Source organism: Pleurodeles waltl, chromosome 6 (genome assembly GCF_031143425.1).
Source record: "Pleurodeles waltl isolate 20211129_DDA chromosome 6, aPleWal1.hap1.20221129, whole genome shotgun sequence".
Lineage (NCBI taxonomy): Eukaryota > Metazoa > Chordata > Amphibia > Caudata > Salamandridae > Pleurodeles > Pleurodeles waltl.
This window is the reverse complement of record NC_090445.1, coordinates 1,673,025,627-1,673,051,512: the sequence shown is the minus strand read 5'-3', so window position 1 is coordinate 1,673,051,512 and position 25,886 is coordinate 1,673,025,627. Positions and strand designations below refer to the sequence as shown.

The 25,886-nt window shown below is 44.6% G+C and overlaps 1 protein-coding gene across 16 annotated transcripts in view; it reads right to left on the bottom strand.

Moving 5' to 3' along the window:
- Positions 1-25,886, bottom strand: part of DAB2IP (DAB2 interacting protein) — a 1,276,993-nt gene that overhangs the window by 270,939 nt on the left and 980,168 nt on the right. Inside the window, exon 1 of one of the 16 annotated variants that reach the window (XM_069241676.1) lies at positions 2,937-3,138. The exons of the other annotated variants lie outside the window; for them this stretch is intronic. Within the exon in view, the coding sequence (XP_069097777.1) occupies positions 2,937-2,962 (26 nt within the window). The 5' untranslated portion in view covers positions 2,963-3,138. Of the gene's footprint in view, positions 1-2,936; positions 3,139-25,886 lie in introns of those variants that run through there. 16 annotated transcript variants of the gene reach the window in all.

Genomic DNA, 25,886 nt, shown 5'->3' with positions numbered 1-25,886 from the left:
TTGGCTCTTCAGTAGCAGCACCCTCTCCCCCCCCTCCCAGCGCCTTGAAACCCTCACGGGTATGTAGCGCGCTTTACAAATTGATTGATTGATTGAAAGGTCTCGCAGCAAGCTCACAAAAACGCCAAGAATCACACTTTAGCAGATAAGTCCATGCGTTTCCTTTTACAGATGTGTGTGTGTCTTTACTCACAAAGACATGGCAGCCCACGAGCAGGAGCTGGTCTGAGCCTGCCAAGCTAATACCTCATGGCACCGGGTGGGATCGAACCGGTGTACCTGGAGGTGGAAGGCTTGTGGCATAGCAACATTTCATGCTGGGACAGCTGTCCAACTTTTCAAAACACTGAACAATTCTTCAATACAGTCAAAGGGAAGATGCAGCCCAACTTGAAGGATCAAGGACTAAACGTGCATCTTGTAGTAACAGTCAATCATTTCATGCTCTCATCTCTGCCAGCATCCTTGTGAAAGCCATTACTCACAGGCAGGTATTTTGGATTGACTGTTTTAGACTGTCATCCTTCCCAGGCTCTTATATGAAGTAGTACTGAGTTGCATAATTCGCATTGAATTGCATAGTGGTGAGTCCAGGACCAAGGTAAACTTTCAGCTTGAGATGCATGTTTCATACATTGACAATAATATCACTTCTTTGATATTCAAATCTGACACCATTCATGGCCTCTAATACTGATGTGGCCTTGTCTTTTTCAATGATCAATCATTTCAATTAGGCCAGAAAAGGAGGACAGGCTTTCTCACTGCTGGGATCTTCCATCTGGAACACTTTAAGCCTACCCTTGAGAGAAAACTACCAGGCTTTCAAGGTTGAAAGTACTTTGGCCAGTGGGGCGCTCGGTGCCTTACAAATAACTTTAAGATAAAAATGTCCTAAAGATTTGCTGAAATATATATTTGTCCACTCGTTATATTGATTCCGCCAATAGGTACCCACAGATAGCTCTTTAGAGGTACAGATCGAGTTTTTGAGCAATTGACACACCATAAAAAGGCACTTTGAATGGCAACCAGATGTTTTTGATCTTGGCGCACCAGAATCCAATGTTGCTGGGCCGTGTTACTGCAAAAAGGGCGAAGTGAAACCGCTCACCAATTGATTCACACTTCTTTCGCATAGCTGGGCCGAGTGAGTGGAGGGCCAAACTTTCCCACAGTGGGGCCAAGGGAATAGAGAGCTAAGTATTTGGACAGCTTGGCCAAGTGGGTGGAAAGTCAAGTTATCAAACATCTAGGCCAAGTGAGTAGGCGGTACAAGCTTTCACACAGCTTGAGCAAGTGAGTGGGGTGCCAAGCAATTGCACGGCTGAGCCAAGTGAGTGAAGGGCCAATCTTTTGCACAGCTAGGCCAGGTGAGTGAACGGCCAAGCATTTGCACAGCTGGGCCAAGGGAATGGAGGGCAAACTTTTGGACACTTACGTCTGGCATGAACGTCAATTCACCACAATGCCAGGGGTAGCAAAAGTGACATCTCACGTCATTTCATCTTTACTTTCACTCAGACACATATGCCCACACAAAAACACATTCACTCATACACACACTCTCTTTACACTAATAGTGAATAATATATTATAAGACATTATTCACTATTAGTGTAATAGAAAGACTGATTGAAAACAAGGAAGTGGAGGCCCATGCAACATCCATAAGGGCGAGCTGCCCCTGTGTTTCTGGCACTGATTTTGCAAACTCTGAGGCCAGGGGTCACAGAGACACTGCCAGGATGCGCAAGGGCAAGCTGAGGGTTGCAGCAGCGACCAATGGCGGCCCCGAAAAGACACCCATGACGTCTGGCCAAGTGAGTGGAGGGCCAACCAATCTCAAAGCTGTGCCAAGTGAATGGAAGGTCAATCTTTCACACAGCTGGGGCAAGCTTTCACACAGCTGGGGCAAGTGAGTAGAGGGCCCAGCTATCGCACATCTGTACCAAGTGAGTGGAGGGTCTAGCTATCGCACATCTGTACCAAGTGAGTGGAAGGCCCAGCTATCGCACAGCTGTACCAAGTGTGTGGAGGGGGACCAGCTATCGCACATCTGTACCAAGTGAGTGGAGGGCCCAGCTATCGCACATCTGAACCAAGTGTGTGGAGTGGCCCAGCTATCGCGCATCTGTACCAAATGAGTGGAGGGCCCAGCTATCGCGCATCTGTACCAACTGAGTGGAGGGCCCAGCTATCGCACATCTGTACCAACTGAGAGGAGGACCCAGCTATTGCACATCTGTACCAAGTGTGTGGAGTGGCCCAGCTATCTCACATCTGCACCAACTGAGTGGAGGGCCCAGCTATCGCACATCTGTACCAAGTGAGTGGAGGGCCCAGCTATCGCACATCTGTACCAGGTGAGTGGGGGGCCCAGCTATCGCACAACTGTACCAAGTGTGTGGAGTGGCCCAGCTATCGCACATCTGTACCAAGTGTGTGGAGTGGCCCAGCTATCTCACATCTGCACCAACTGAGTGGAGGGCCAAGTTGTCACACATTTGGGCCAAGTGAGTGGGGGCGGGGAGCGTTTGCTCTTTTAAAATGTTTCGTTAAATCTACAGTAAGACAACAAATCGATAATTACGTTACTGCGTTCTGTAATCATGATAATACTGCAAAATTAGCTTCGAATTTAGTGCCGCGGGTGCACCACGGCTGCCTCTAACTTTTCCGCTTTTGGCCTAAGCACCTCCTTTTTGGTGAAGGTCACAGCATTTCTGCGCTATAACGCGGTACTCTTTTGAGAAAAGCTTAATTACTATAACGGTAAAGCCACGTCACATTAAATTGCCGGATAGTGCGTCCTACGCGTTTACCACCCGCTTTGTGCACCTTTAAATGAGACCCACAGTCAGACAGACTGGCCACGCCAATGAACCCACGCCGATTTTCAGTGATATGAAGGTGACCCCACCCTTTGATCTTACCTGAATCCGGCCTGACGCCGAAGCATCACTGCTCAGCCCGGGTCATGTGTCTGAAGAACCAGCCGCGAGCTCTCTGCTCTGCGCCAGTGTATAGCGCCATAACGTGTCGTGGCGCTTCTGCTCTCCAACGGGCCCCTTATTCCCCCCAGTTCGACGTGATCTAAATATGGGGGCGCCCTCGCGGCCCCTGCTTCTGACAGCTAGCACACTCGGGCTGCGCGCAGCAGTTTCAGAGGCTGTTCTGCTCCCCAGAGAGGAATCCTGACCCGAGGCGCCACATAAAGGCAGGTACCTGTCCGGACCTGCGAGGCGCTCGTCAGCTGTGCCCCGGACTGGAATGTCAAACCTCGGCTGAGACTGCCTAAAGCTCGCAGTGTCTGAGAGCCTTTTACTACCGTACAGCTCAAGCAGGTCTCAGTGTGACCGGTCACACCTCCAGCAATGAATGTATGGATGAGCAATCCTGCCTCAGGTACAGCTAATGGACTGTGAGTGCCTAGAAACTTATCAATGACTGGTGCGTCATCTCTCCTGCCTCAAAAACATAGGATTCTAGGATATGTTATCTGTCACCGGCCACATCTCCAGCAATGAATGTATGGATGAGCAATCCTGCCTCAGGTACAGCTAATGGATAGCGAGTGCCTGGAAACCTATCAAGGACCGGTGTGTCACGTGACCTGCCTTAAAAACATAGGATTATAGGCTATGTCATATGTCACACCTCCATCAATGAATGTATAGATGAGCAATCCCTCCTCAGGTACAGCTAAATGGACTGTGAGTACCTAGAACCTTATCAAGGACTGGTGTGTCACGTGCCCTGTCTTAAAAACATAAGATTATAGGATATGTCGTATGTCACCGGCCACACCTCCAGCGATGAATGTATGGATGAGCAAACCTGCCTCAGGTACACCTAATGGACTGAGAGTGCTGAGTAATATAGGATTCTAGGATATGTCACCGGTCACACCTCCAATAATGAATGTATGGATGAGCAGTCCTGCCTCAGGTACAGCTAATATAGCGACTGCCTAGAAACTTATCATGGACCGGTGTGTCACGTGACCTGTCTTAAAAACATAGGATTATAGGCTATGTCATATGTCACCGGTCCCACCTCCATCAATGAATGTATAGATGAGCAATCCCTCCTCACGTACAGCTAAATGGACTGAGAGTGCCTAGAACCTTATCAAGGACTGGTGTGTCACGTGACCTGTCTTAAAAACATAAGATCATAGGATATGTCGTATGTCACCGGTCACAACTCCAGCGATGAATGTATGGATGAGCAGTCCTGCCTCAGGTACAACTAATGGATAGGGAGTGCCTAGAAACTTATCAAGGACTGGTGTGTCACGTGACCTGCCTTAAAAACATAAGATTATAGGATATGTCGTATGTCACCGGTCGCAACTCCAGCGATGAATGTATGGATGAGCAGTCCTGCCTCAGGTACAGCTAATGGATAGCGAGTGCCTAGAAACTTATCAATGACTGGTCCGTCATCTCCCCTGCCTCAAAAACATAGGATTCTAGGATATGTCACCGGCCACACCTCCAGCGATGAATGTATGGATGAGCAATCCTGCCTCGGGTACAGCTAATGCACTGGGAGCGCTTAGTAACTTATGAACGACTGGTGCGTCACCTGACCAGCCTTAAAAACACAGGATTCTAGGATATATATTTAGATGCACAATTGTTTTCTTTCGCATAACCCAAAGCAAGAATTATAAGGCTCAAAAAATTAAAAACTAGTCACTGTGGCGGTTCAATTCCAAAGCAGGTCTGTTAGGGTCTTAAAGAGGTCGGACGCAGGCCAATGACTCTGATGTGCGCCGGGGTCTAACCTGGAAAGCTAGCTTCATTCATCGTTTTTTTGCATAGCAGCCCACTAATGAGGGCTGCACCATTCGGTAAAATGCTTTCTCCTTGTGTTAGGGACCTGAGCAACAACTAGGGGCCTGTAATGGGAGAAAATACATCTCCCAGCTACTCCAGCACGAGGCAGACGGCTTTAATGCTCTTACAACATTCTCCCCAGTGATGGCAGAATATCCTAAACTAAACCTAAACTCCACAAAGGGAACAAGTGCAATGATAGGGCAGGGGGGCCATAACAGCCGTTATTCGCCCTCTCTTCTCCTCAGTGCAGGCCCGGCATTCAAATGACCTGAGAAACAACCAGTCATGATTTATTTGGTAAAAATGCCACAAGATTATGGACAATCCCACGCCCTGAGGTAGGCCTTCCTTCGAATTTTAAAGCCAGAAACGTTAAATGAACGACCTTTTCCAAGCACTACGCAATCTTCTTGGCTCATTTCAGTTCTTCCAGATACAATCAGGAGCCAACTTGAGCATAAAAGTACAAGGTTTGCTCATACTCTGGGCCGGTCTCAGAAAGAAAATGGCGGACTGCCTCACAGTTATGGGCTCTGGAGACTTTCGTGTGCGCTCAAATACCAGATAGGGCTGTTGGTCACTGTGGGCATCCTTGGCCAGGCCACTTCTTTCCTTTCCGCATCAACGTCTTCGAAACAGGACTATATAACAATGTAATGAATATTATCGTTTCGCGGTAGATCCTTTCTAGCCATTAATAAGAAATTCCTCCCTAATGGCAAATTCATTAGTCACTAACAAAGCCAATAGGCCTGGCAGTGTTTTCATAGCTAATGAGTAATGATTTTTTTCCGTTTTTTTACGTTGCTTTGCGGGATGTTGGTATTTTTTGTTGGTGTAAGCTTACGATTGTGAATGGTAATTAGTCGTGAAGGGCAATAACGTGAAAGGGGATATATGTGTTTAGGAATTTTCATTAGTACAGGGGAATAATTAAATAGTCCCACTTGTAGACTCAGAGAAGTGGCTGGAATCGAACCACTATCCTCAAAGTTGCAGCAGACGGGGCAGCACGCCGCTGATATTCCCAAGGAGGCTTTCATTGGTCTTCATTGTCCTGCTGTGCCTCGATATATATTCAACTGAGTAGTTGAAAAAGTGCTCACTGATGCACCCTTGCAATGTGCTTCACAGGCTCTAAATAATGAGCCCAGCCCAGCCACATGCTGAACTGACATTAGCTGTCCGCACTTTTTTTGTTAAAAAAAAACATGCATTTGCAATGCAATGGGTCTCGCGTTTACTCGAGTTAAAGCTATTAGCGTTGTAGACTTCTAACCGGACTTTTTTTGCAACATGAACTGAAAAGTAAAACAGTTTCACATAAGCGAGCCCACGGCCACCATTAGCGCAAGGCAAACATACAAATGGAAACATAAGTTCGCTTGCAGTGAAACGTATCCGCAAAAGAGCAATTATCTAACTGGCAAAAGTGCAAATAGCCACGTAACCAGTCAACATCATGCAAAATGCTCGACTACTGCCCAGTGAGATCATGCTGCCTATGAACTAAAGAGAAAAAGTAGTCCAGAAACCATACGGAAAACATGGACCCTCGTATGTTTTCAGTAGTTGGCCGGTGCGCTTGAGGCGGGCTAAACACTGGAAAAGGTATGACGTATGCATGCCTTTCAATAACGAAATCAAGAGAATTGTAGAAGGCAAGCCGACAAACCAATGAAACTGATGGGCAGGCCATGGGCAAGGTTACAAGCCCGGAAAGAGGTAACAACAGGGACGGAGCGTTTTGAGCTCAACCCTAAAAACCTTTGAGAGCCAGCATGTGTACCCTTTCATGCAGTACTTTCCCTTCTCAGCCAAGCATGGCAATGCACTTTTCTCTGGTACAAGCACACCACCAACAGACACAGAAATGTGGCTAGAAAAGATTTGCTGCAGACTGACCAGCTCCCATCATATGATCACTGCTCCAAAATCGTACAAAAAAAAGTTAAAGGCATTTTAAGCCAGACCTCTTAAACTTTCTGTTAGAGCTTTAAATTAACACGCAGCTGTTTACTGTCCAGATATTAACCCAAACTCTCGCTAAGGGCTACAAAATGGCGCATAAAGCTCGCAACTCGATATAACAACAGACTGACCCTACTCGGCAAACAGGGGAAATGGAAGAAACATTTACATTAATGCAGAGAAACATGCACACAAAGCCACATTAACAAGGCGTTTCAACCAGGAATCGAGTACATATAGAAGGTATAGATATTTAAATTCTGACAATGGAAACCAGTCTGTGGCTTCACATGTTCCAGAACCTCAGGTTAATATCACGTTATGAAGACAAGGACACTTTATATGCAACTGTGTCCATCCAGCCAGCCATGTCCCAAAGATATCCAGCAGTCACAGACGCATTTTTACCCTGTTTATGACCAGCAGAAAATGCTCGCTTGAACTCTCTGTGGAAGATACACCACCCAATCACTTCCACCAGACACTAACAAGCATCTGCAATGCAATGGGTCTCCCATTTGCTAGAGTTAAAGCTATTAGCGTTGTAAACTCCTAACTGAACTTTTCTTGCCATATAAACTGAAAAGTAAAACAGTTCCACATAAGCGAGTTGACGGCCACCATGAGCGCAGAGCAAACACACAAAAGGAAACAGAAGTTCGCTCGCAGTGAAGCATATCGGCAAAAGTGCAATTTTCCATGTAACCAGCAAAAGTGCAATTATCCATGTAACCGGCAAAAGTGCAAATATCCATGTAACAGGGTCGATGTCATGCTCGACTACTGCACAGCGAGATCACGCTGCCTACAAAATAAAGAGAAAAAATAGTGCAGAAACCATACAGCAAACATGGAGCCTCGTATGTTTTCAGTAGTTGGATGCTGCGCTTGAGGTGGGCTAAACACCTGAAAAGGCACGGCCTATGCATGCCTTTCACTAATTAAATCAAGCTAATTTTAAAAGGCAAGCCCATGAACCAACACAACTGATGGGCTTGACATGGGCGCGGTTAAAAGCCCACAAAGAGATTACACCAGGGACGGAGCGCTTTGCGCTCGACCCTAAAAAGGCCTGGACACTCCCCTAGACATGCCAAGATTCTGGAATGCACTGCAGGTGCCTTAAATTGTACCAGGGGTTTCATCCAAACATGGAACAGGATGCAACATGGTGGGTGTCCCAGAAGAGAAAGACATATGTTATTACCCAATTAAAGTTGAGTCATCACAGCAAGACGTTTACAAGATTACACAGAACTAAATAGAGTGGCCAGTTACCCACAGCATCACAATAACAGGAAGGCTGAAAATGAGCCATCATGAAAAGGGGTTATACTTGAAAGGCACGCGCAAAGAACAGGGCTTTGTGAAAAGTCGGGCGCCACCAAGCATTTCAAAATGTAAAAGCATTCTAAGATTTCCTTCATCTATGAAGAAATCTAGTTCAAAATGCCCTCAGTGTATGGACAGCTCCTGCTGTTTAAAATAAAAGCTTTCCCAAGGAAAAGAAGACCTTTAAATGCTAGGATGTTTTAAATGAAAATGCTGGTATCGCTAGAGCGGTGATTCTCAGCCTTTTGATTTCTGTGGACCCCCCACTGCATCCGAACTGGAGGCCGAGGACCCTGGCCTGACCAATTTATTCAATTCGAACTACAAAAAAATACACAAAAATAGATGAGTGTACATTAAACAAACACACCAATTATGTGTCTTGCGAGTTTCAGCCGGCAGGACGGCTCAGTGAGAGGAGAGTTTGCTGCTGCAATGTTCAGTCCTTGCAAGGATGACTCAGTCTTTCATCCTTCAGAGAAACTTGTACTTTTCAATTACAAGGAATGAGAGAAGAGTTGTATGAAGCGTTATATATGGAAACAAGTGATTCTTTTATGATTATTTTTGTGGCCCACATGCTTTCATACTTACACTGCTCAAGGCACTGATCAAACCGCATACTCCTCCTACCAGAGACTGAGCCTCCACATAGGTTATCCTCTGCTGGATGGACTGGCTCACCACACAATCTGAGGTGAACCTGCAGATGACAGAACTGGGAGTGGCTTAGGCACAATCCATCAAATCCTGACCATCTTGAGCCCCAAAACCTCAAATGGGAAGCTAGACTTGGGGTTGAGGAATTGCTTCCTCAGTAGACGTTAGATGTTGGCAGGAAAATATTGTTGACAGCAGGTTTGAAGAGTCAACATTTTAGGACCATATTTGATCTTTACTATACACTGGCTAAGCTTTGTAAATGGGGCAGGAGATCAGATAGTAGTTGTCATCAATGAGTGGCCGATCAAGCCAAAATTTTACGTTTTTTTCATGCCAGCCCTGATCTCCTTTTCAAGGGACTTTGCAACTTTTTTTGGACTGATTATCGGGCAACAGGATCAATTACCCCTTTGATGATGTTACTGGGGATGTCAGAGAACTCTCCTAATATTAAGCACTTAAACAGGGAACCTACTTTTTTATTAATCGACATAGAGGTTGTGGGACTGTGCATTCCATCGGCTGGTTAAATTCGCACCCCCAACATTTGCAGAATGGAGTTCTAGATTGATGGCAATATACAATCTTGAAATCAATGTGTATACGTGTAAGGCCCAGCAACGAGGGTCTAAGATTTGGTCACCCATCAAGCTTGCTATGCATTGGCACTTTATCGTTATTAGTATTTTAAAGTAGTTTATGGGCCTTATGAAATACCAGTTGGTATTACATCTCGACTTATTCATTCATTGCTTTAATCCAGACGGGCCTGGTGATATATCTATCCATTATCTGCACTGTAGTAGCACTTTCACATCCAGACGGCCTAACTTCATGAAAGTCACTTTCCTAACGTCTGACCACACAGCAAGTAACATAAAGCATTTATTGAGGCACTGATCTACCTCACTTTTGAGCTCACTTGTCTCCCAAAGATTCCCTACAGCTGAGTGAGTTTAACCTGCACTGGAGTAACAACGAAGATGTAACATTCTCTGCGCTGTCCTCATTCTTGTGAGATAAGAACTTATCACAACTCACACTTAATCGCACTCACAGTAAAGGAGCTATCCTTGGTCGCATTAAAGAAAGTCCAACACACTGCAACAGTGGACAATGCAATTAAAACTGATGGTTTACTCATTCCATCGCACTGCTCCAGATGGACATCATAAAAGTAAGCCATGAGGCACATCTCAAACCTAAGAATGAATGGAACACGAACACAAAGAATAGGGGTGTGCTGAGTCCTAGTGCTAGGATCTAAAGAAAAGGCGGTCTGAGGCTGTGTGCAGAGGAAGCGATTTCAAGGATGGTGCAAGACCTTGTGTGCTTGGGCCTCCGTAGTAAATTTGTGAAGGAGGGCAGGTGGAGAAAGCTAGTGTGCACGTGGAGACTTGGGCCCAATCTTGGAAGCACTAAGCAGGGTCGGGCCGTCCAAAGCTGCTTAGCACTTCCGAGATCTTGCACATAACCAGGGTGGTAGCCAGGCGGCACTATGCCACAATCAGAACACCATGTAAGTCCACATATTTTTTGACCAACTCTGTGGAATTCTGAGCAGTAGAACTCTGTGAGCTCCGCCCGGGACTAAAAAAGAATACTAGGTAACCTAATCTCCATGGTTATCGCCTCAAGTTCCTCAAACAAGTACTCCAAAACACCTAGGAGATCCAATATTACCACTCTGTGCTTAACATTATGGTCACCTTAGCTCCAATTTCCAAAAGGCAAAAGAGAATAGTTTCCAGAGGATGGTTTACACTCTCCCTAAAACAAGAAGGCACCGCACCAGCACACTAGAATCAACATAGAATGAACAACATATGCCCTCTCCAACTAAAAAATTATAACTCCAAAGAAAGTATAAATGCAACACACTGATCACCAAAGCCCAAAGCCACCTTCCTTAAAGAACAAATAGGATCAGAAAAGAATCAGTTGAATAAATTCTTCAAACTCAACAGAAAATTCAATGTACATCAATCAATCAATCAATCAAACAATTTAAAAAGCACGCTACTCACCCGTTAGGGTCTCAAGGCGCTGGGGGGGGGTACATACACAGACATGGCAAAAGGTACAGACCACCAGATAACAGAACTGAAATCAATCAATAGGTTTATATCTGCTGAAGATCTGAAACAAATGGCTGGAATATGGTATCACAACAAAGAAAGGCCTTCCAGATTAAGCCTGATTGACTCCTGAGATAGGAAAATATGAACATATTACATCAATCCTAAAATTAAAACGGTCCACTCTTCAGACTCGCAGCATTTTTAGGATGGCATTTTAAGCACTGAAACTCAACATACCTAACCTGACTACCTTGGGAAGCAGACTGCAAATTTAAGGAAACACGGACATCTTTTCAGTATCAATTCTTTTGTCCAAGAAACTAAACCATGCAACAAGACCTTGACATCATTACAGTCCATCTCATGGTTAGCTCCGAAGCTGTGGAATAACATCGCATCAGATTAAAACAGGACCCTTACATCCCCGAGAACCTACTCACTACTCAAAAGCTGATCCGCGCTCACACGCCACAGAAAGTGGAAAATCCTAATTCGGAAGCTCAATGAATACTTCAATATACCTATGTAACCAATGAATATCTCGAAACAATATGCATTGGAAGAATTTAATATAATCAAGTTAACTATTGTATTCAAAGATTTCATCCCTTGGAGGTAAAAAGCTCCAATATTCAAGGATAATGGTCGTCCTATAGAAAAAGACGAAAAAAAACGGAATGAATATATAATTAGTGCATAACAACAGAAATTTAAAACATCTAGGTAAACATCTAAGTAAACAAATCAACTTTCAAAATAACACAAACATTGTTTTGGCTAGCAGATATTTGCTGCGTCTGGTTTCCACGCCTTTCGACCAGTTTGAAAGGGGATGACGAGCTCTGAAGCTGTGCCCAGTAAAAGGGTAATTCAAGAGCGCAGCTTCGAATGAACCCGAGTTAATTTGTCCCCCATCCAGCAGGACTTGTCGCGGGGAGGAGACAAGCTCTGCCACCGGCTGCGAGGTGACCTTTCCGGCAGCACGGCCTGCTCGTCCCCTCAGACAAGCTGCTGTCATCGGCTCCCACATTACAGGCAATTTATTGCTCCCTGACAGCAGAGCTCATGATTAAATGAAAACCAATGAATGGGGTGCAAAGGTCAAAGGTGAGAGGGAGACTTTAGATCAGGTTACACACTATCAAATGCTGGCTCCATCCTACAAGGTGAGACATTAATGGTTCTTTGTACCAGCAGGGAGGATGGTTTAACACACAGTAGGTTAACTGTCTAAGATGCTGCACACAAGGGGCTCTCATTCACAAACATATTCCCTTCTGCCCAGGTGCAAATCCTTAAAGGAGTACACAAGGAGATATAACAGAGATATTTTTTGCAGTGCTGAATGTTTAGTGTAATTTACATTCAGTGTCTGTGAAACTGTAATTACTTAGTGACACTGATATACCATAATGTATATATATGTATATATATATATATATATATTCAAAATGTTTTATCTTTGTTAATTTTGAATTACTGCGCATGCTGTAACTGAATAATAACAAAACCCATTATTTGCAGGCGTGCATCAGACGATTGCCAACAAAAGAAAAATAATTTTGATTTCTGGTGGGTTTTTTTCATGCGGAAAATATTTTCCCAAATGTAGAAACCTCTTTTCTTACACATCTGAAATATGTGCTCATTCATTCCCATGGGAATACACCAACTCCTGCATTTTGCAGGATTAGTTGTAGGTGCATTCCTCAGGATCTTATCCTACAAAAGCAACTCAAATCACGCCCCAGGTCAGGGTGGAACATCCACGGGTGCAGTCATCGTTCAGTTTCCTATGCTCCACTTCATGCACAGGTGCAGCTAAACCTTTGTAGCAACGAAATGAGAGCATCTTCTGCAGTACATGCACAACACGTCTCACGTACACCACGCCACAGCCACCCACCGCTCCATCATACTGTACTTTTGTGGGCATAGGCGTCCTGTCTGTCACTGATTTCACATCCATATGTGCACAGTGCAGTGACAAAACCACGGTACGGGTACAAGTGCACAAACCACACATAGCATCAGAGCACCTCCTGTATACGCCACACCCAAGGCAGTGGTGTAACTAAACTTGAGGGGGCGCCCCTGCACAGTACATGGGGGGCCTCCTCTCCGGATTCACTTGGTAAGTCCCAGGTCAGTGTACTGTGCTGAGGAGGTCCCCTGGATCTCAGGGATTCCCTGCACTGCGGGGCTGTGGGGGCCTTAGTTATGCCACTGACCCAAGACCCAGACTCCATCCATTGACTCACACGCTTCCTTCTGAGAATGGCCCCTACCACAATGCGATTTGGCACCTCGCGGAAGGTATATAAATGCCGCTACAATTCAATAAGATGCCATTTGAGGAAATCTATAGCTATTCGTTATAGAACTCCATCTACACCCACAGTTGTAAATAACTAGAGAAATCTAATGTTCTCTATTACCAACTACCTATACTATATCACAAATACAACTAACAGAGGATAGATTTCATACTGTGCACTGGTTGAAGAAATGCAATAAACCACAGCCCATCTTTTGTGCCTCAGACATGATGGTGTACGCCACTCCAACTACAGAATGTTCTTGCATGCCATATTCCATGCCCAAACGAGCCCAGTGACGTCATTGTCCTTCTCTCTTACAACATTGTAGTGTGTGCCATTCTGTTCTACTCAACTTTGAGAGCATACTAGATTCCATCCCACATTCTTGGCCTTGTCCAGCAGGGTGGATGGCCACCCACATTCCATCCGTATGTCACTGCAGCAGACACGGCCTCACATTCCATGCCTATGTGATTGGCCTGGAGTCCAACCGAAAAGTCCATGGCTTTCAGAGTGTGGTTGATACCGTCAACTCTACCCTAGTCTCTAAGAAGGCCCTGGATACCATCTCACAATCCAACTCCAGGAGAGCCAGGCAAATGACATCATACTTTATGGAGAGTCAGGACAGGTCACTCAGTATGTATGCCTTTGATGTGCCAACCCAAGGGTACTCTCCTCTGATGATGCGTATGCGAGCCCTCCTGGTACAATGCACATCTTCTTTCCTTCAGACACTGAGAACTCGAGATATGGTAACTAAACAATGCCAGAGAGAGGTCACACCTCACAGTGATGGTGTAAATCACTTGCTAGTGGCCCACAATGTGTAGATTCTACTTCCATCCCACTATATATTCCCTTTATTGACATATTACTCACTACTAACTACGGTCTACATAAGGACAGTAGGAAATTCCTCCTCCATAATCGTGATTGTCAAAATTCATCTAGTAAGTTGTGCACCTTTAAAGTTCTCCTCCCTCGCAGGAGCTGCATGGTGCAAACAGTATCGTCCACTAGGGGTGAAATCTGCACTATCTTCTAGTGAGGGGTTCTCAGCAGTAGAATCCCCGCAAACACATGAAGACTGGACGTTAGAGCTTTGCTGGTCTGAATGACCTCCGCATGTGAAGGGTGGAGGCGAAGACAACAGCAGACTCATATAATGTGCTGGTCGGTGCTTAAGAACCACCGACAGAATGACACTCAGGGTCTCATTACGAGTCTGGCAGCCCAGAGACCGCCAGACTAGCAGTGGAATTCAGACCGCCACCAAAGCAGCGGTCCTGCCTCCACATTACGACCCTAGCGGAGCCGCCAAGGTCGGACCGCCGGCACTGCCAGGTTGTCATCAGTCGATAGCCTGGCAGTGCCGGCGGTCTTAATCTGCCAGGGCAGCACTACACGAAGTGCTGCCCTGGGGATTAAGAGTCCCCTCTCTACTGGCTTTTGAATGGTGGGGTGCCGGGGGCCCCATGGGGGCCCCTGCACAGCCCATGCACTTGGCATGGGCAGTGCGGCCCCATGGACAGCCTGTCACGCTTTTCACTGCCCGAATTACGGGCAGTGAAAAGCGCAACAGGTGCTGTTGCTCCTGGTGCACTGCAACATTGCCGCCGGCTCGATTACGAGCCGGAATCAATGTTGTGGTGAGTTTTCCGCTGGGCCAGCAGGCGGAGACACTGTTTCCGCCAGCAGACCCACCAAAAAACTCATAATAGGGCCAGCGGTTGGAAAACCAGAGTGGCGGTCTTCCGTCCTAAAGAGTTTGGTGAGCAGCCTCCGCCACCCGCCAAACTCAAAATGAGGCCCTGAGTATTGAGCTTGCTGGAAATGAAGTCAAGGTAAAAAACCCTATTTCCTTTAGAGTGCCAATGCTTGTTTAAAGTAAAGCGAGGCTGCTGGAAGCTGGGAGAAAAAACAATTCAGCTGGGAAATGGATAAAGCGGCAGCAATAGCGTTCAGTCACCATCACCTGAGCTCGTCTAATTAATCTGGACTTGTTATCACAATCTATTAAAGGTGGATCTGAAGTTTGAAAGTCTGCCTGATGCTCTCACACAGCGGCTAGTGGAGGTATCACTCGGTACCTCAGACCCGCACAGTCAGGACTTGCGGAGAAAAGTGCAGCAGGGCGGTGCGGTGAATTGATGGGGCATGAACACAACATGGCAGAAGTGTTGTACATGTTAGGGCATCCTTCAGCGGATGCTGAAACAAACTCTAGCAAAGCCACAGCCGCTTCCATCATCTGCATTACCTGAAGGAGCTGTAATGATAGAACTCATCTGCTGCAGTTGCACTCTGACCCCTCTAACCAAACGTGCATACAGTTAGTGCATAAATTACAAACAGTGTTCCAAATTGTATTGTATTTATATAGCGCTTACTACCTCTGACGCGTCGAAGATAGCCCCTTTGCATTTGGTGCCTTTGCACATGCATAGTAAGCCACACAATAAGCATATTAATCCGCATAACATTATGTTGCTTTGTACAGAATATGCCCAACATACCTCCAAGGAGTGCAAATCCATATCACGGGTTTAGGTTATCCATATGAGATAAATAAGAATACAATGAATCTCAATCGAACTTACTTATGAAGTCAAGGGATGACCTGAAAATCAGTCATGCATCGAGCCCTCCTGGAACCAACTTTTGTACTTTGGCCATTACTGGTGCAGAAGGCCTACAATGGCTAGTGCCATTAGACATCTTCTTTCCTTCACTTCATGGCACCTTATACTACTACCATGATCTTTCCCACTCTGAGCTCCAAACGAGGAGGAGTAAGTAGGTTTCAGAAGCGTTTTATCTGATTTCTAGTCTTTGTTGTCAGAGGTAGGGTAGAGGGAGCCAGCAGTGACGTCATCATCGTGTCCAATACGGAAAGGAGACAAGGCCAGATTTCCAGATTTATGGAGCAAATAGTGACGAAAATGAGAGAGAGAGACAGAGAGAGGTAGGGGAGAGAGGGAGAGCAAGAGTGTGTGAGTGCAAACGCGCCAGAGAGAGCGATTGAGGGGAGTTCGCTATAGAGTTCACGAGAGAGAGATAATTCTGTGTGTGTATTTGTATGTATTTAGTATTTATAAAGCGCATTCCACATTCCAGCCTTGGCACCGAAGCGCTAGAGAGAGAATAATGAGTGTCAAAAAGCAGGAAGACAGAGCATTATCTCGGAAAAAGCCAGGTTTTTTACCAAGCTCCTGAAAATCATGAAATTGTGCTCCTTCCTTATGTCAAGAGGGAGCGAGTTTGAATGCTTAGCTGCAGCAACGTAAATGTCTTATCTCCCCATCTAGCCCTACGAGTACGACATACTTCTTTTGATCTGAGTTGCCAACTTGGCCTATACCAGCTAGCCTAGAAGCTAAATAATCAGCTCCGCCTCCACGTACCGACTTGAATGTTAAATATAGAGTTTTAAATATAATCCGCTTCGCAACCGGAAGCCAACGCAATCATTTAAGGCTATTGCTGGCTGAGGCCGAGCGAGGGAGATCTAAAATCAGACGGGTCGCATTATTTTGAATCAGTTGGAGCTTTCTTAGTGACATTTTATCCAAATTAAGCAGCAGAGAGTTACAGTAGTCAAGTACTAACTTAAAAAACTATATTTCTAAAAATATTTACTCCTTTATTCTATTGTTCAAATATTTCCCAGGACTGACAAGAGTCACTGTTAAAAGTTTTTTAGATGTTTTAAATGAACGTAGGACAAATGTGGATTATACTCTTAATATTATCCATGAAGAACTTTTCCTTTTTTGCTGGTAGTGAATCACCATGATGTACCACAAATTAAGTGAAAAAATGATGAACTCAAACTATATCATCAAAGCAGACATTTGACAGCCAGAGGCGTTATTGAAAGTCACATTTTTCAACTTTTTGTCCTAGATTCCGTTACAAAAGTCTAAAAGAGACCCGCCACCAGACAGGAACATGTCGTGCTTCTCAGAACTGGGGGCATTTAAAACATTTCTGCAATTAAGGCAGGAAGCGGGCCTCCGTCGCCTATAATCCCGATCAGATAAAAGGCCGATTTGGCGGCGCATTAAAGTTCCTTTCAGAGCACCTCGCGGCATCATTACTGCTGCTTCTCTTGGTTTATGGTACTTTTAGAACCCACGCTGAACCATTAGAGAAATTGTTTTTAGACCACATGAACTGTAAACACATTTTCTGCAGACAGCTGGGCACACTGGAAAAGAGTGCGTCACCCGCAGAGCCGGCGCGGAGGGAGACAGGCTCTCCCTGGGCGGTAGCTTTTTAGAACTGTACAAGACTTTGACCTTTTCCCTGTTCCATTTACGCTCCGGGTGGTCTGGCCTTTGAAATTACAGTTTTAGCCTAAAACAAATCTAGACACCTTTTGTTCCAAGTGAGCAGCCTGGACATCAGCAGGTGGTCTCCCACCGGAACTCCCACCAGAGAAGACTTTTCACCTGTGCTGTGGCGGGTGTAATGTGTCGTTTATGTATAGAGGTGATCGTATCACACTGGAGTGGAAATTAAGGACAATACAGAACAAACTTTAGCGATACATAGGAAGATGGATGGATGGTGAATGGATGAATGGACGGACCGACCGACACAGAGGAGCATCTGCTGGACAAATAGAGGAGTAAGAGACAGGTGGTTTAATAAGAGGGAATAGAGAAAAATAAATATTTAGATATAAAAGAATGTGTGAGGGGAAATGTGGCCTTCATGGGGTCATTTTGGAAGTGGTACTATATTGCCACTTCTCTTGCCTTTGTGGAAAGATTAGTCGCAAAGTTGCCATTATCTTTGCCACTGCATTAACCGGAGCTGGTTCACAAGCTGTACATTTCTTTTTAGAAAAGTCCTTCCTAGTAGAAACGCTCCCCATCAGTCTATTTGTTTGCACCAGAATGATTGAAAAGAACTTAAAAACAGGCTCAAGCAGTTTAAAAGTTATAGTGCAAACCTGATAACTTGGATTTATCAGTTTGGTTCTATTGCAATTTACTGCCCATCACTAGATGCACCTAGACCAAATGAGTAGCATTAGATCCAATGGTTATCTACAGGCCTTCCATACTAGCTACATATTTAGCCTCAGATCCATCACCGAGACAAGTAATCCATTTGTATTTGCACTGTCGCAAAATGAGTGGCCTTAAAACTATCCTTGAGAAGAGTTATCCATTGGTCATCCATCCTAGCACCATGTCCACATCAGTAGCCTTGCATCCATCCATGAGAAGAGTTATACATTATCCATCCATACTGGCATCATGTCCACGATTAGCCTTGCATCAATCCATAAGAAGAGTTATCCATTATCCATCCATACTAGCACCATGTCTACATGAGTAGCTTTGCATCCATCCATGAGAAGTTATCCATTATCCATCTATACTGGCACCATGTCTACATGAGTAGCTTTGCATCCATCCATGAGATGAATTATCCAATGGCCATCCATACTAGCACCATCCCTACATGAGTAGCCTTGCATCCATCCATGAGAAGTGTTATCCAATGGCCATCCATACTGGCACCATATCCACATGAGTGGCCTTGCATCCATCCATGAGAAGAGTTATCCATTATCCATCCATACTAGCACCATGTACACGAGTAGCATTGCATCCATCGATGAGAAGATTTATTCATTACCCATCTAAACTAGCACTGTGTCTACATGAGTAGTCTTGCATCCTTCCATGAGAAGAGTTATCCATTATCCATCTATACTAGCACCATGTCTACATGAGTAGCTTTGCATCCATCCATGAGATGAATTATCCAATGGCCATCCATACTAGCACCATGTCTACATGAGTAGCCTTGCATCCATCCATGAGAAGTGTTATCCATTGGCCATCCATACGAGCACCATGTCTACATGAGTAGCCTTGCATCCATCCATGAGAAGAGTTATCCATTGGCCATCCATACTACACCATGTCTACATGAGTAGTCTTGCATCAATCCATGAGAAGTGATATCCATACTAGCACCATGTCCACATGAGTAGAGTCACATCCACCATTGAGAGGAGTAATCCATTGGTCATCCATAATAATACCATGCCCACATTATCACCCTGCATCCATCGATTATCAATTGCTCTAGCTGTCAATAACTAAGCTGTTTTCTACGCTAGCCGCTGATACCCATCCGCCTCCCAACCATGCTCTACACATGCTGTAAGGGTACAGTGTCAAATCAATAAGCTGACCCAAAGTCTATATTGTCTGTGAAAGCAGCAAATAGATTATCTACCGAAGAGAGGAGATGTAGCTCCAGCAGAAGCCCTATATGTTAGCCAAGTTGTTTTTTCTAATATACTTTTGAGCACAATGAATCACAGTCTAGAAAAGACCAGAGGTTGCGCTAAAGACTCTTCATTTTAATGAATGTACAAGCAGAACTCCTGGCTTTGCAAAAAAAAAAAATATATATATAACATTTAAATGTAATCCGCATTATGTGTTGGCAGCTGGGAAAGAATCTTCTTCAGGTTTTCCACTGACGAGGTGGGTGCCAAGGGGCTAGTTTGAAGGGCAGGGAGGGAGTCACCAATTTTCAGTTTCACTTTGTTGCTGACCCTTGCTCTGAAGTGGTCGCTGTAGACAATCAAGTGAACATTAAAAATGGAAATTACCTAGTCTTCCTGTACAAAAAGAAGAAACATTTGCAAGGCCAATAGGCCTGGCCTTGGCAGAGTGGTGCAGTGATTATACCAATATTCATTTTTTAACCTGAAAACATATGTGAGACAAATGAAAAGGAAATAAAAGAAAATAATATGCTGCCAGCTAAACCTATGCTTAAAAGTTTAATTTTAACAAACATTCTGTGATTAATTTATTTTACTCATGATGTTTAGGGGTGGGTGCAAAGCGTTCCGTCCCTCTTCTAATCTGTCTTTAGGGGGATTTTAACAACGCCCATTTTACGTCAGTCACTTTCATTGGTTTGTGGGCTTGCCTTTTAAAATTCGCTTGTTTTCATTAGTGAAAGGCATGCATACATGCCTTTTCTGGCATTTAGCCCTCCTCGAGAGCACCAGTAAACTACTGGAAACATACGAGGCTCCATGTTTTCTGTATGGTTTCTGGACTACTTTTTCTCTTTATTTCGCAGTGCGATCGCGCTCGTTTTTTTATTTTTTTTTATTTAAGGTGGCAAGAAAAGTCCGGTTAGGATTTTACAACACTAATAGCTCTAACTCGACATAACGCAAGACCCGTTGCATTGCAAATGCTTGTTTTAAATTGCAAACCCTCCATCTGTTCCTTGCATGTTCTTAGTATTGTTATTTTGTGACAGAGACAAGAATTAATCACAACTTAAGCAAGCAGTCAAATCTCAGGCAGCTGCAATGTGGGAATGTCACTTGCGCCTTTTATAACAGCAACTTAAATGGCAGACAGAAAATAAATCCTCATTTAACCAGGCTTCCAAAATGCAAGCCACATAAATACCCGATATTAAATGTTTTAAAAAAAAAGCCCACTTTGAACTACTTTAACACCGAAGAGAAAACAACCATTTTTAAGCAGGTGAACTCAGTGGGTAAGTTGACCTGCCCCTTTAACCATACTGTATGCCGTGGTGGGTGGAAGCAAAATGCGAATGCCAGTTTAACCGACCAATGAATGAAGGGTACCGGCAAAGGCCCTTTCATCTATGCATATTATGTTTTCATTTTTTTTCATAATAATACTATGGCGAGACGCCTAAAATTGTCTCAAAGCAAAGACCTAAAACGGATGCTCCTTTTTAGATAATACTGGGAGGAATGTGGTAGGTAGACAATAAATATTTTTTACAACATTAAATCAACTGAAGATACAATTAAATCAGTCTCTGTGGTTGACATCTTTCCAATTGGCAGTGAGAAAAAGGTTGAAAAGAAAGATCAAGATAGACAGAGAAGGCAAAAATCAATGCTAAAAATATTAAGGAAATGCATTTGAAATTATCTTAGCCAGCTGCAGACAGCAAAGGGTTCGACGCTTGGTGCAAAATGATCTTTCATGCACAGAGCTCTGGAGACCTTGAAATGTGTCTTTTGGAGAGGTTGTGGAACATTCTATTCCTGTGACACTTTCACATCTTGTAATGTGTCTGTTCATGCTTTCAGAGGTGGCATTCATATGTCTTTAAGCTGGACGGTGTGCCCAACCACTGAAAGTAAACTTTTAGTTGTTAAATCTTGCTTGCAGGAGTTCAGACTGATGGGACACGGACTCTGCAATCATCGGCTGGTGAAGAAGGCAGTACTGTGCCAGCAGTAGCTGAAGTACGGGAATGGTTAGGGACCGTGTACAAAAGGAGGGGTGAGTGAACAAGGGGGGAGTTCCTGGTTGATCAGATTGTACATAGTTGTGAAGTTTAACACCTCACCATTTTGCAATTTATTTTTCAGTTTCTTGAAGTGTGATGCTCAAGTAGCTTAATCAAGGAAGGCGTGCGAAGAAGACTCAATGTGCTTCAGTGGGAGCATGTAGGGACCCCAGCATCCTAGTCGCTCTGTCTCTTGTGGAGCCGTGTACTTCCCATTCCCTGCTGCTCACGTCCCTGTGCGGAGCTTGGGAAGCAGGGAATGGGAGACTTCCCATAAGGAGCTATTTTTCTGGTGGCCACTCAGGGCGTGGGCTCTGTGGACATATAGGACCCGATTTAAAACTCGACGGACGAGTTATTCCTTCACAACGTTGACGGCTATCCTGTCTCTCGAAATCTAAATCCCAGTCTATCCTATGGGATTTAGATTTCAGCGGACGGGATATCCATCACCGTTGAGTCGAAGTAACCCATCCGCAGAGTTCCAAATCAGGACCACAGCATCTTGCAGCCTGAAACCCCTCGATTCGGGCCGGCACATCCAGCAACTGGAAATAACTCCAAACTGCACTCAGTGAAATCGGGAAACTTCTCCTTTCTTCAGGAATGTGGACACCTTCCGACTACACAGAAGTAGCCTTTTACTTCATTCATCAATATACAATAGCCGTGAAGGACCTTGGGGGTCCTTATCAGTGTCTTGCAAGGTGCCTCTTCAGAGATGGGTCTTTAGCTCTTTTCTGAACTTCAAAAGTTAATGAGGCAAGCTCGACAGGTGGAGGAATGTTGTTCCTGATCCTCCACAGATGACGAGAAGGCCCGTCTCCTGGTATCATGATTTTGTGACTTGATGTTATGGTTCCTATGTCTTCACTGGTCTCTTTGAGGTTGACAAGTTTTCGGCCAGAAAGGCTGGTATGCCAACCATTACGCTTCCATTCTCTACGAATAGTTAAATGTCATGGTTATTCCGCACATGGTATAAAGTATGCAATCTTATTCCACGTTGGGTCACAGTATATCTCCAAAGCCTGAGGTGATTTTGAAATTAATTTTATATATATATATATATATATATATATATATATATATATATATATATATATATATATATATAGTACCTTGGGATGCTTATTTTCAGTACAATATTTGCTGTCTAAGCACTATGTACCTGCCTTTTGGAGCTTTGTGGCCCTTTATTAGCTCCTATAAATAAAATAAATCAAACATCTGTGCTAATCTAGCAACCGCTCTAGTTCTGGATTAGGATTAAGCAAGGCTCTGCGCCGGCTATACGAGTTACACGCAATCACGGTAGCCAAAAAAGCCTGCAGAACTCTAGGAGTCAGCAGTACAGTGCCTATAAAAAGTTATTGCGTGGGGTAGACTATACATTTAGGAACGTTGTTCCAGATGTTCCTTGCTTCATTCATCACTTCGGATGGGATGAATCGTCTTCGATGCAGCACCTCGGCCCTCATGAGCTTCCAGGTGAAACAGACCTAGGAATCAGTGGATGGGAACCTAATGGGATCATGCTTGGAGCGGGGGAGGACCCCACCACTCCCTCGCCCTGTAGAGGACAACTGGAGGTCACTGCTGCATGAGAAAGAACAGGGTGGACACCGTCCGACGTCTGTTTCCTGACCTTCTGTTCACGTTGGGGGACTAATGTTCTAATTGTGTGCACAACTGAGGAGTCCCAGCACTCAGTGCTTCCTTTCTGGAACAGAAACAGGCATGACTGATGCTTGGACGTCCATGGAAAGGATCATGCGAGAAGTGACAGAACGCAGTGAGAACATCCAGCAGGCAGGACAGCGGCTTCTTGAGAGATGGATGGAGGGTACTCAACCAACCCACTGCTGCTTTGGAGCAGAACACACCTGCATGAGAAACACTTACACAAAGTGAGGCTGGTGAGACAGCTGAACGGTGTCAAGGCCAGACCTACAATACTTGGGCAAAGAGCATCTGACAACTCTCCTGGGCAGGGATCAGTTCACTCGCTGCTCAAAACAATACAGGAGCTGAATTAAAACACTTCCAGGGGCTCATCTGAGCTCGTAGGCCTGCCTTGACCATGTGTGAATGTGTGTATGTATGTCTATGCGGTGGAAAAAACAGCTACGTTTAAGGAAGGATGAACAGTATCTACCGCACAATTTACCTTATGCCACTTTATACTATTGGCAATTGACTCTCTTTCATATATAGCAGTCTCTCTCTTTACACACACACACATGTATATATGTACATATACATACAGCTGTGTGCCAAGCTCACACATCGTGGCACCAGAGGAAATTTTCAAATAAATCTGTGTGGTTTTTAGATTTATTTTTTTCTCATTTGGATGCTTGGTTTCACTGCTCCTCTGATGCCTTATATAGTAAACTCTTCCTCGAACTCCCAGGAGAGGAGCGGCTCAGCGCTGCCGGACCCGGATCACATTTAAGATAAACAGTCGCAGTAAATGCAAGGCTTCACAGCTGCCTGCACTTTTTATTCTCTGCTTCTCCGTTTCCTCGTCCCAAAGGCTTCCATTACTTACAGATCACAGAACTGCTACAAGCAAGTAGAGCAGCCAGTCCTCCTCCTCAGTGTCATCAGAGTGACAGCCTCATTTATGTGGAAATGATAGCTCCACAGGCTGAAATGGTGCACCAAAATGTACTCTCCCTTGTTTGCTGGTGTGAGTAATCCGACTTTTCTTGAGGCCAGAACCCGGGCCATCGAGTGACACTACATCCTATAAAGAAACGGTGCCTGTGGCAGATATATAGGGCCAATTGCACTGCGTGGTTTTATAGATGAATCATTTGCCGCATAATTATGGATTCGCCACATCTTGCAAATAATCCATCATCTGCTGCATGATATGCAGATTTCAGCCAAAAGTGGTTCTAGCTCAAAAGGAGCAAAAGTTACTAAAAAAAAAGTAGAAACAGGCTGTGCCGTGCAGAGGAAGCTCCTTCACTAATGTTGACTTGTCACCTTTGGTTGCTTATTTCTGTATTCGGGTGTCAAAGAGGTACTAATGAGTTGAAACCTTTGCCCAGAAGGTGTTATTGAGTAAAAATGCCAAAACAATGAGGTAACACCAACACAAAATGTGCTGTATTCTGCGGCATGATTTGCCTTTTCTTACAACATAATTTAATCAACCCTGCCTCATATTTTGGCCTGCCCTGCCGCATAATTCCAACTGCCCTGAAAATATGTAAATGTTTGTCCTGTCTCATTCTGCTGACCTGTCAAAACCCACAGTGTTAGTGAGATGTTTTTAAGTGAGACATTATTTCTTCCTTGGCGTATACACGTGTTGGCTGTATCTGTGAGTTGATCCTTCAAGCCGTTTCATCGCCCATCAAGTTTGCCAGAGAAGTCAAACTATTTTTCAGAGTTGGTATTTTGGCACTAGGTCGTTTGATTTTCTTCATTCAAGGGAGGCTCTGCGGTAAGGCGCCATAGGATACAAGTGAATTTGGTTTTCATAATCCTTTATAAGTCACAGGTTCACAAAAAATACAAGTAAAGTGAAAAAAACAGTTCTCCTTACTCAGCCATGCACGCCCAACAACCAGCAACAACTGGCATTGTAGAATGTTGCTTTTTGTTCGATGATGGGCGCTTATGTACGGTGACGACTTTCACTGGTTGGCCCCTTCCAGATGTATTTATGCTAATGATGTAATCTGACCAGTAGCCAGACACCTACCTTATTTATTACCCATTTTTGTGCAGCATTAAAGGTAGTGAAGCTGGTCTGAAGGACCAACTCACAAGTTGTGTGGTCATCATGGCCAGGAAGGGCCCTCAACTACTTTCGATAAGGTGTCACTGTCAAGGAGCATAGATCTCTTTAATCAAGCCAGTCATGGAGCCTGTTGGCGTAGAACAAAGGAGATGATGGAAGCCACGCGATCTGTGATTGGAGCAAAAAACCTTTAATGATATGGCAAGCTAGTGAAAGCATCACTAGCGCGAATATGACCACAAGAAAAACGGATCCCGTTACATGACATTATCAATTGAATAAGCCTTGCCATGTGCAATATAATGGGCATAACGAGTGACACTAAAATTGGGTGTTAGTGGCCTAGATCAGTGGATCCCAACCTGTAGTCCGGAGACCCCTGGGGGTTCATGAAGCCTCCTCAAGGGGTCCACGACTGCTTAGAAAATTCAGTGATATAAACAGATTAGGTCCCCAGCTTTCAGTAATGACTCAGTGGGAGGTCCCGAGATTCCATTAATGATTCATTCGGGGCCCCCACGGTTCCAGTATTGATAAAGGGGGGTTCACAGAAGTAAAAAGGTTGGGAACC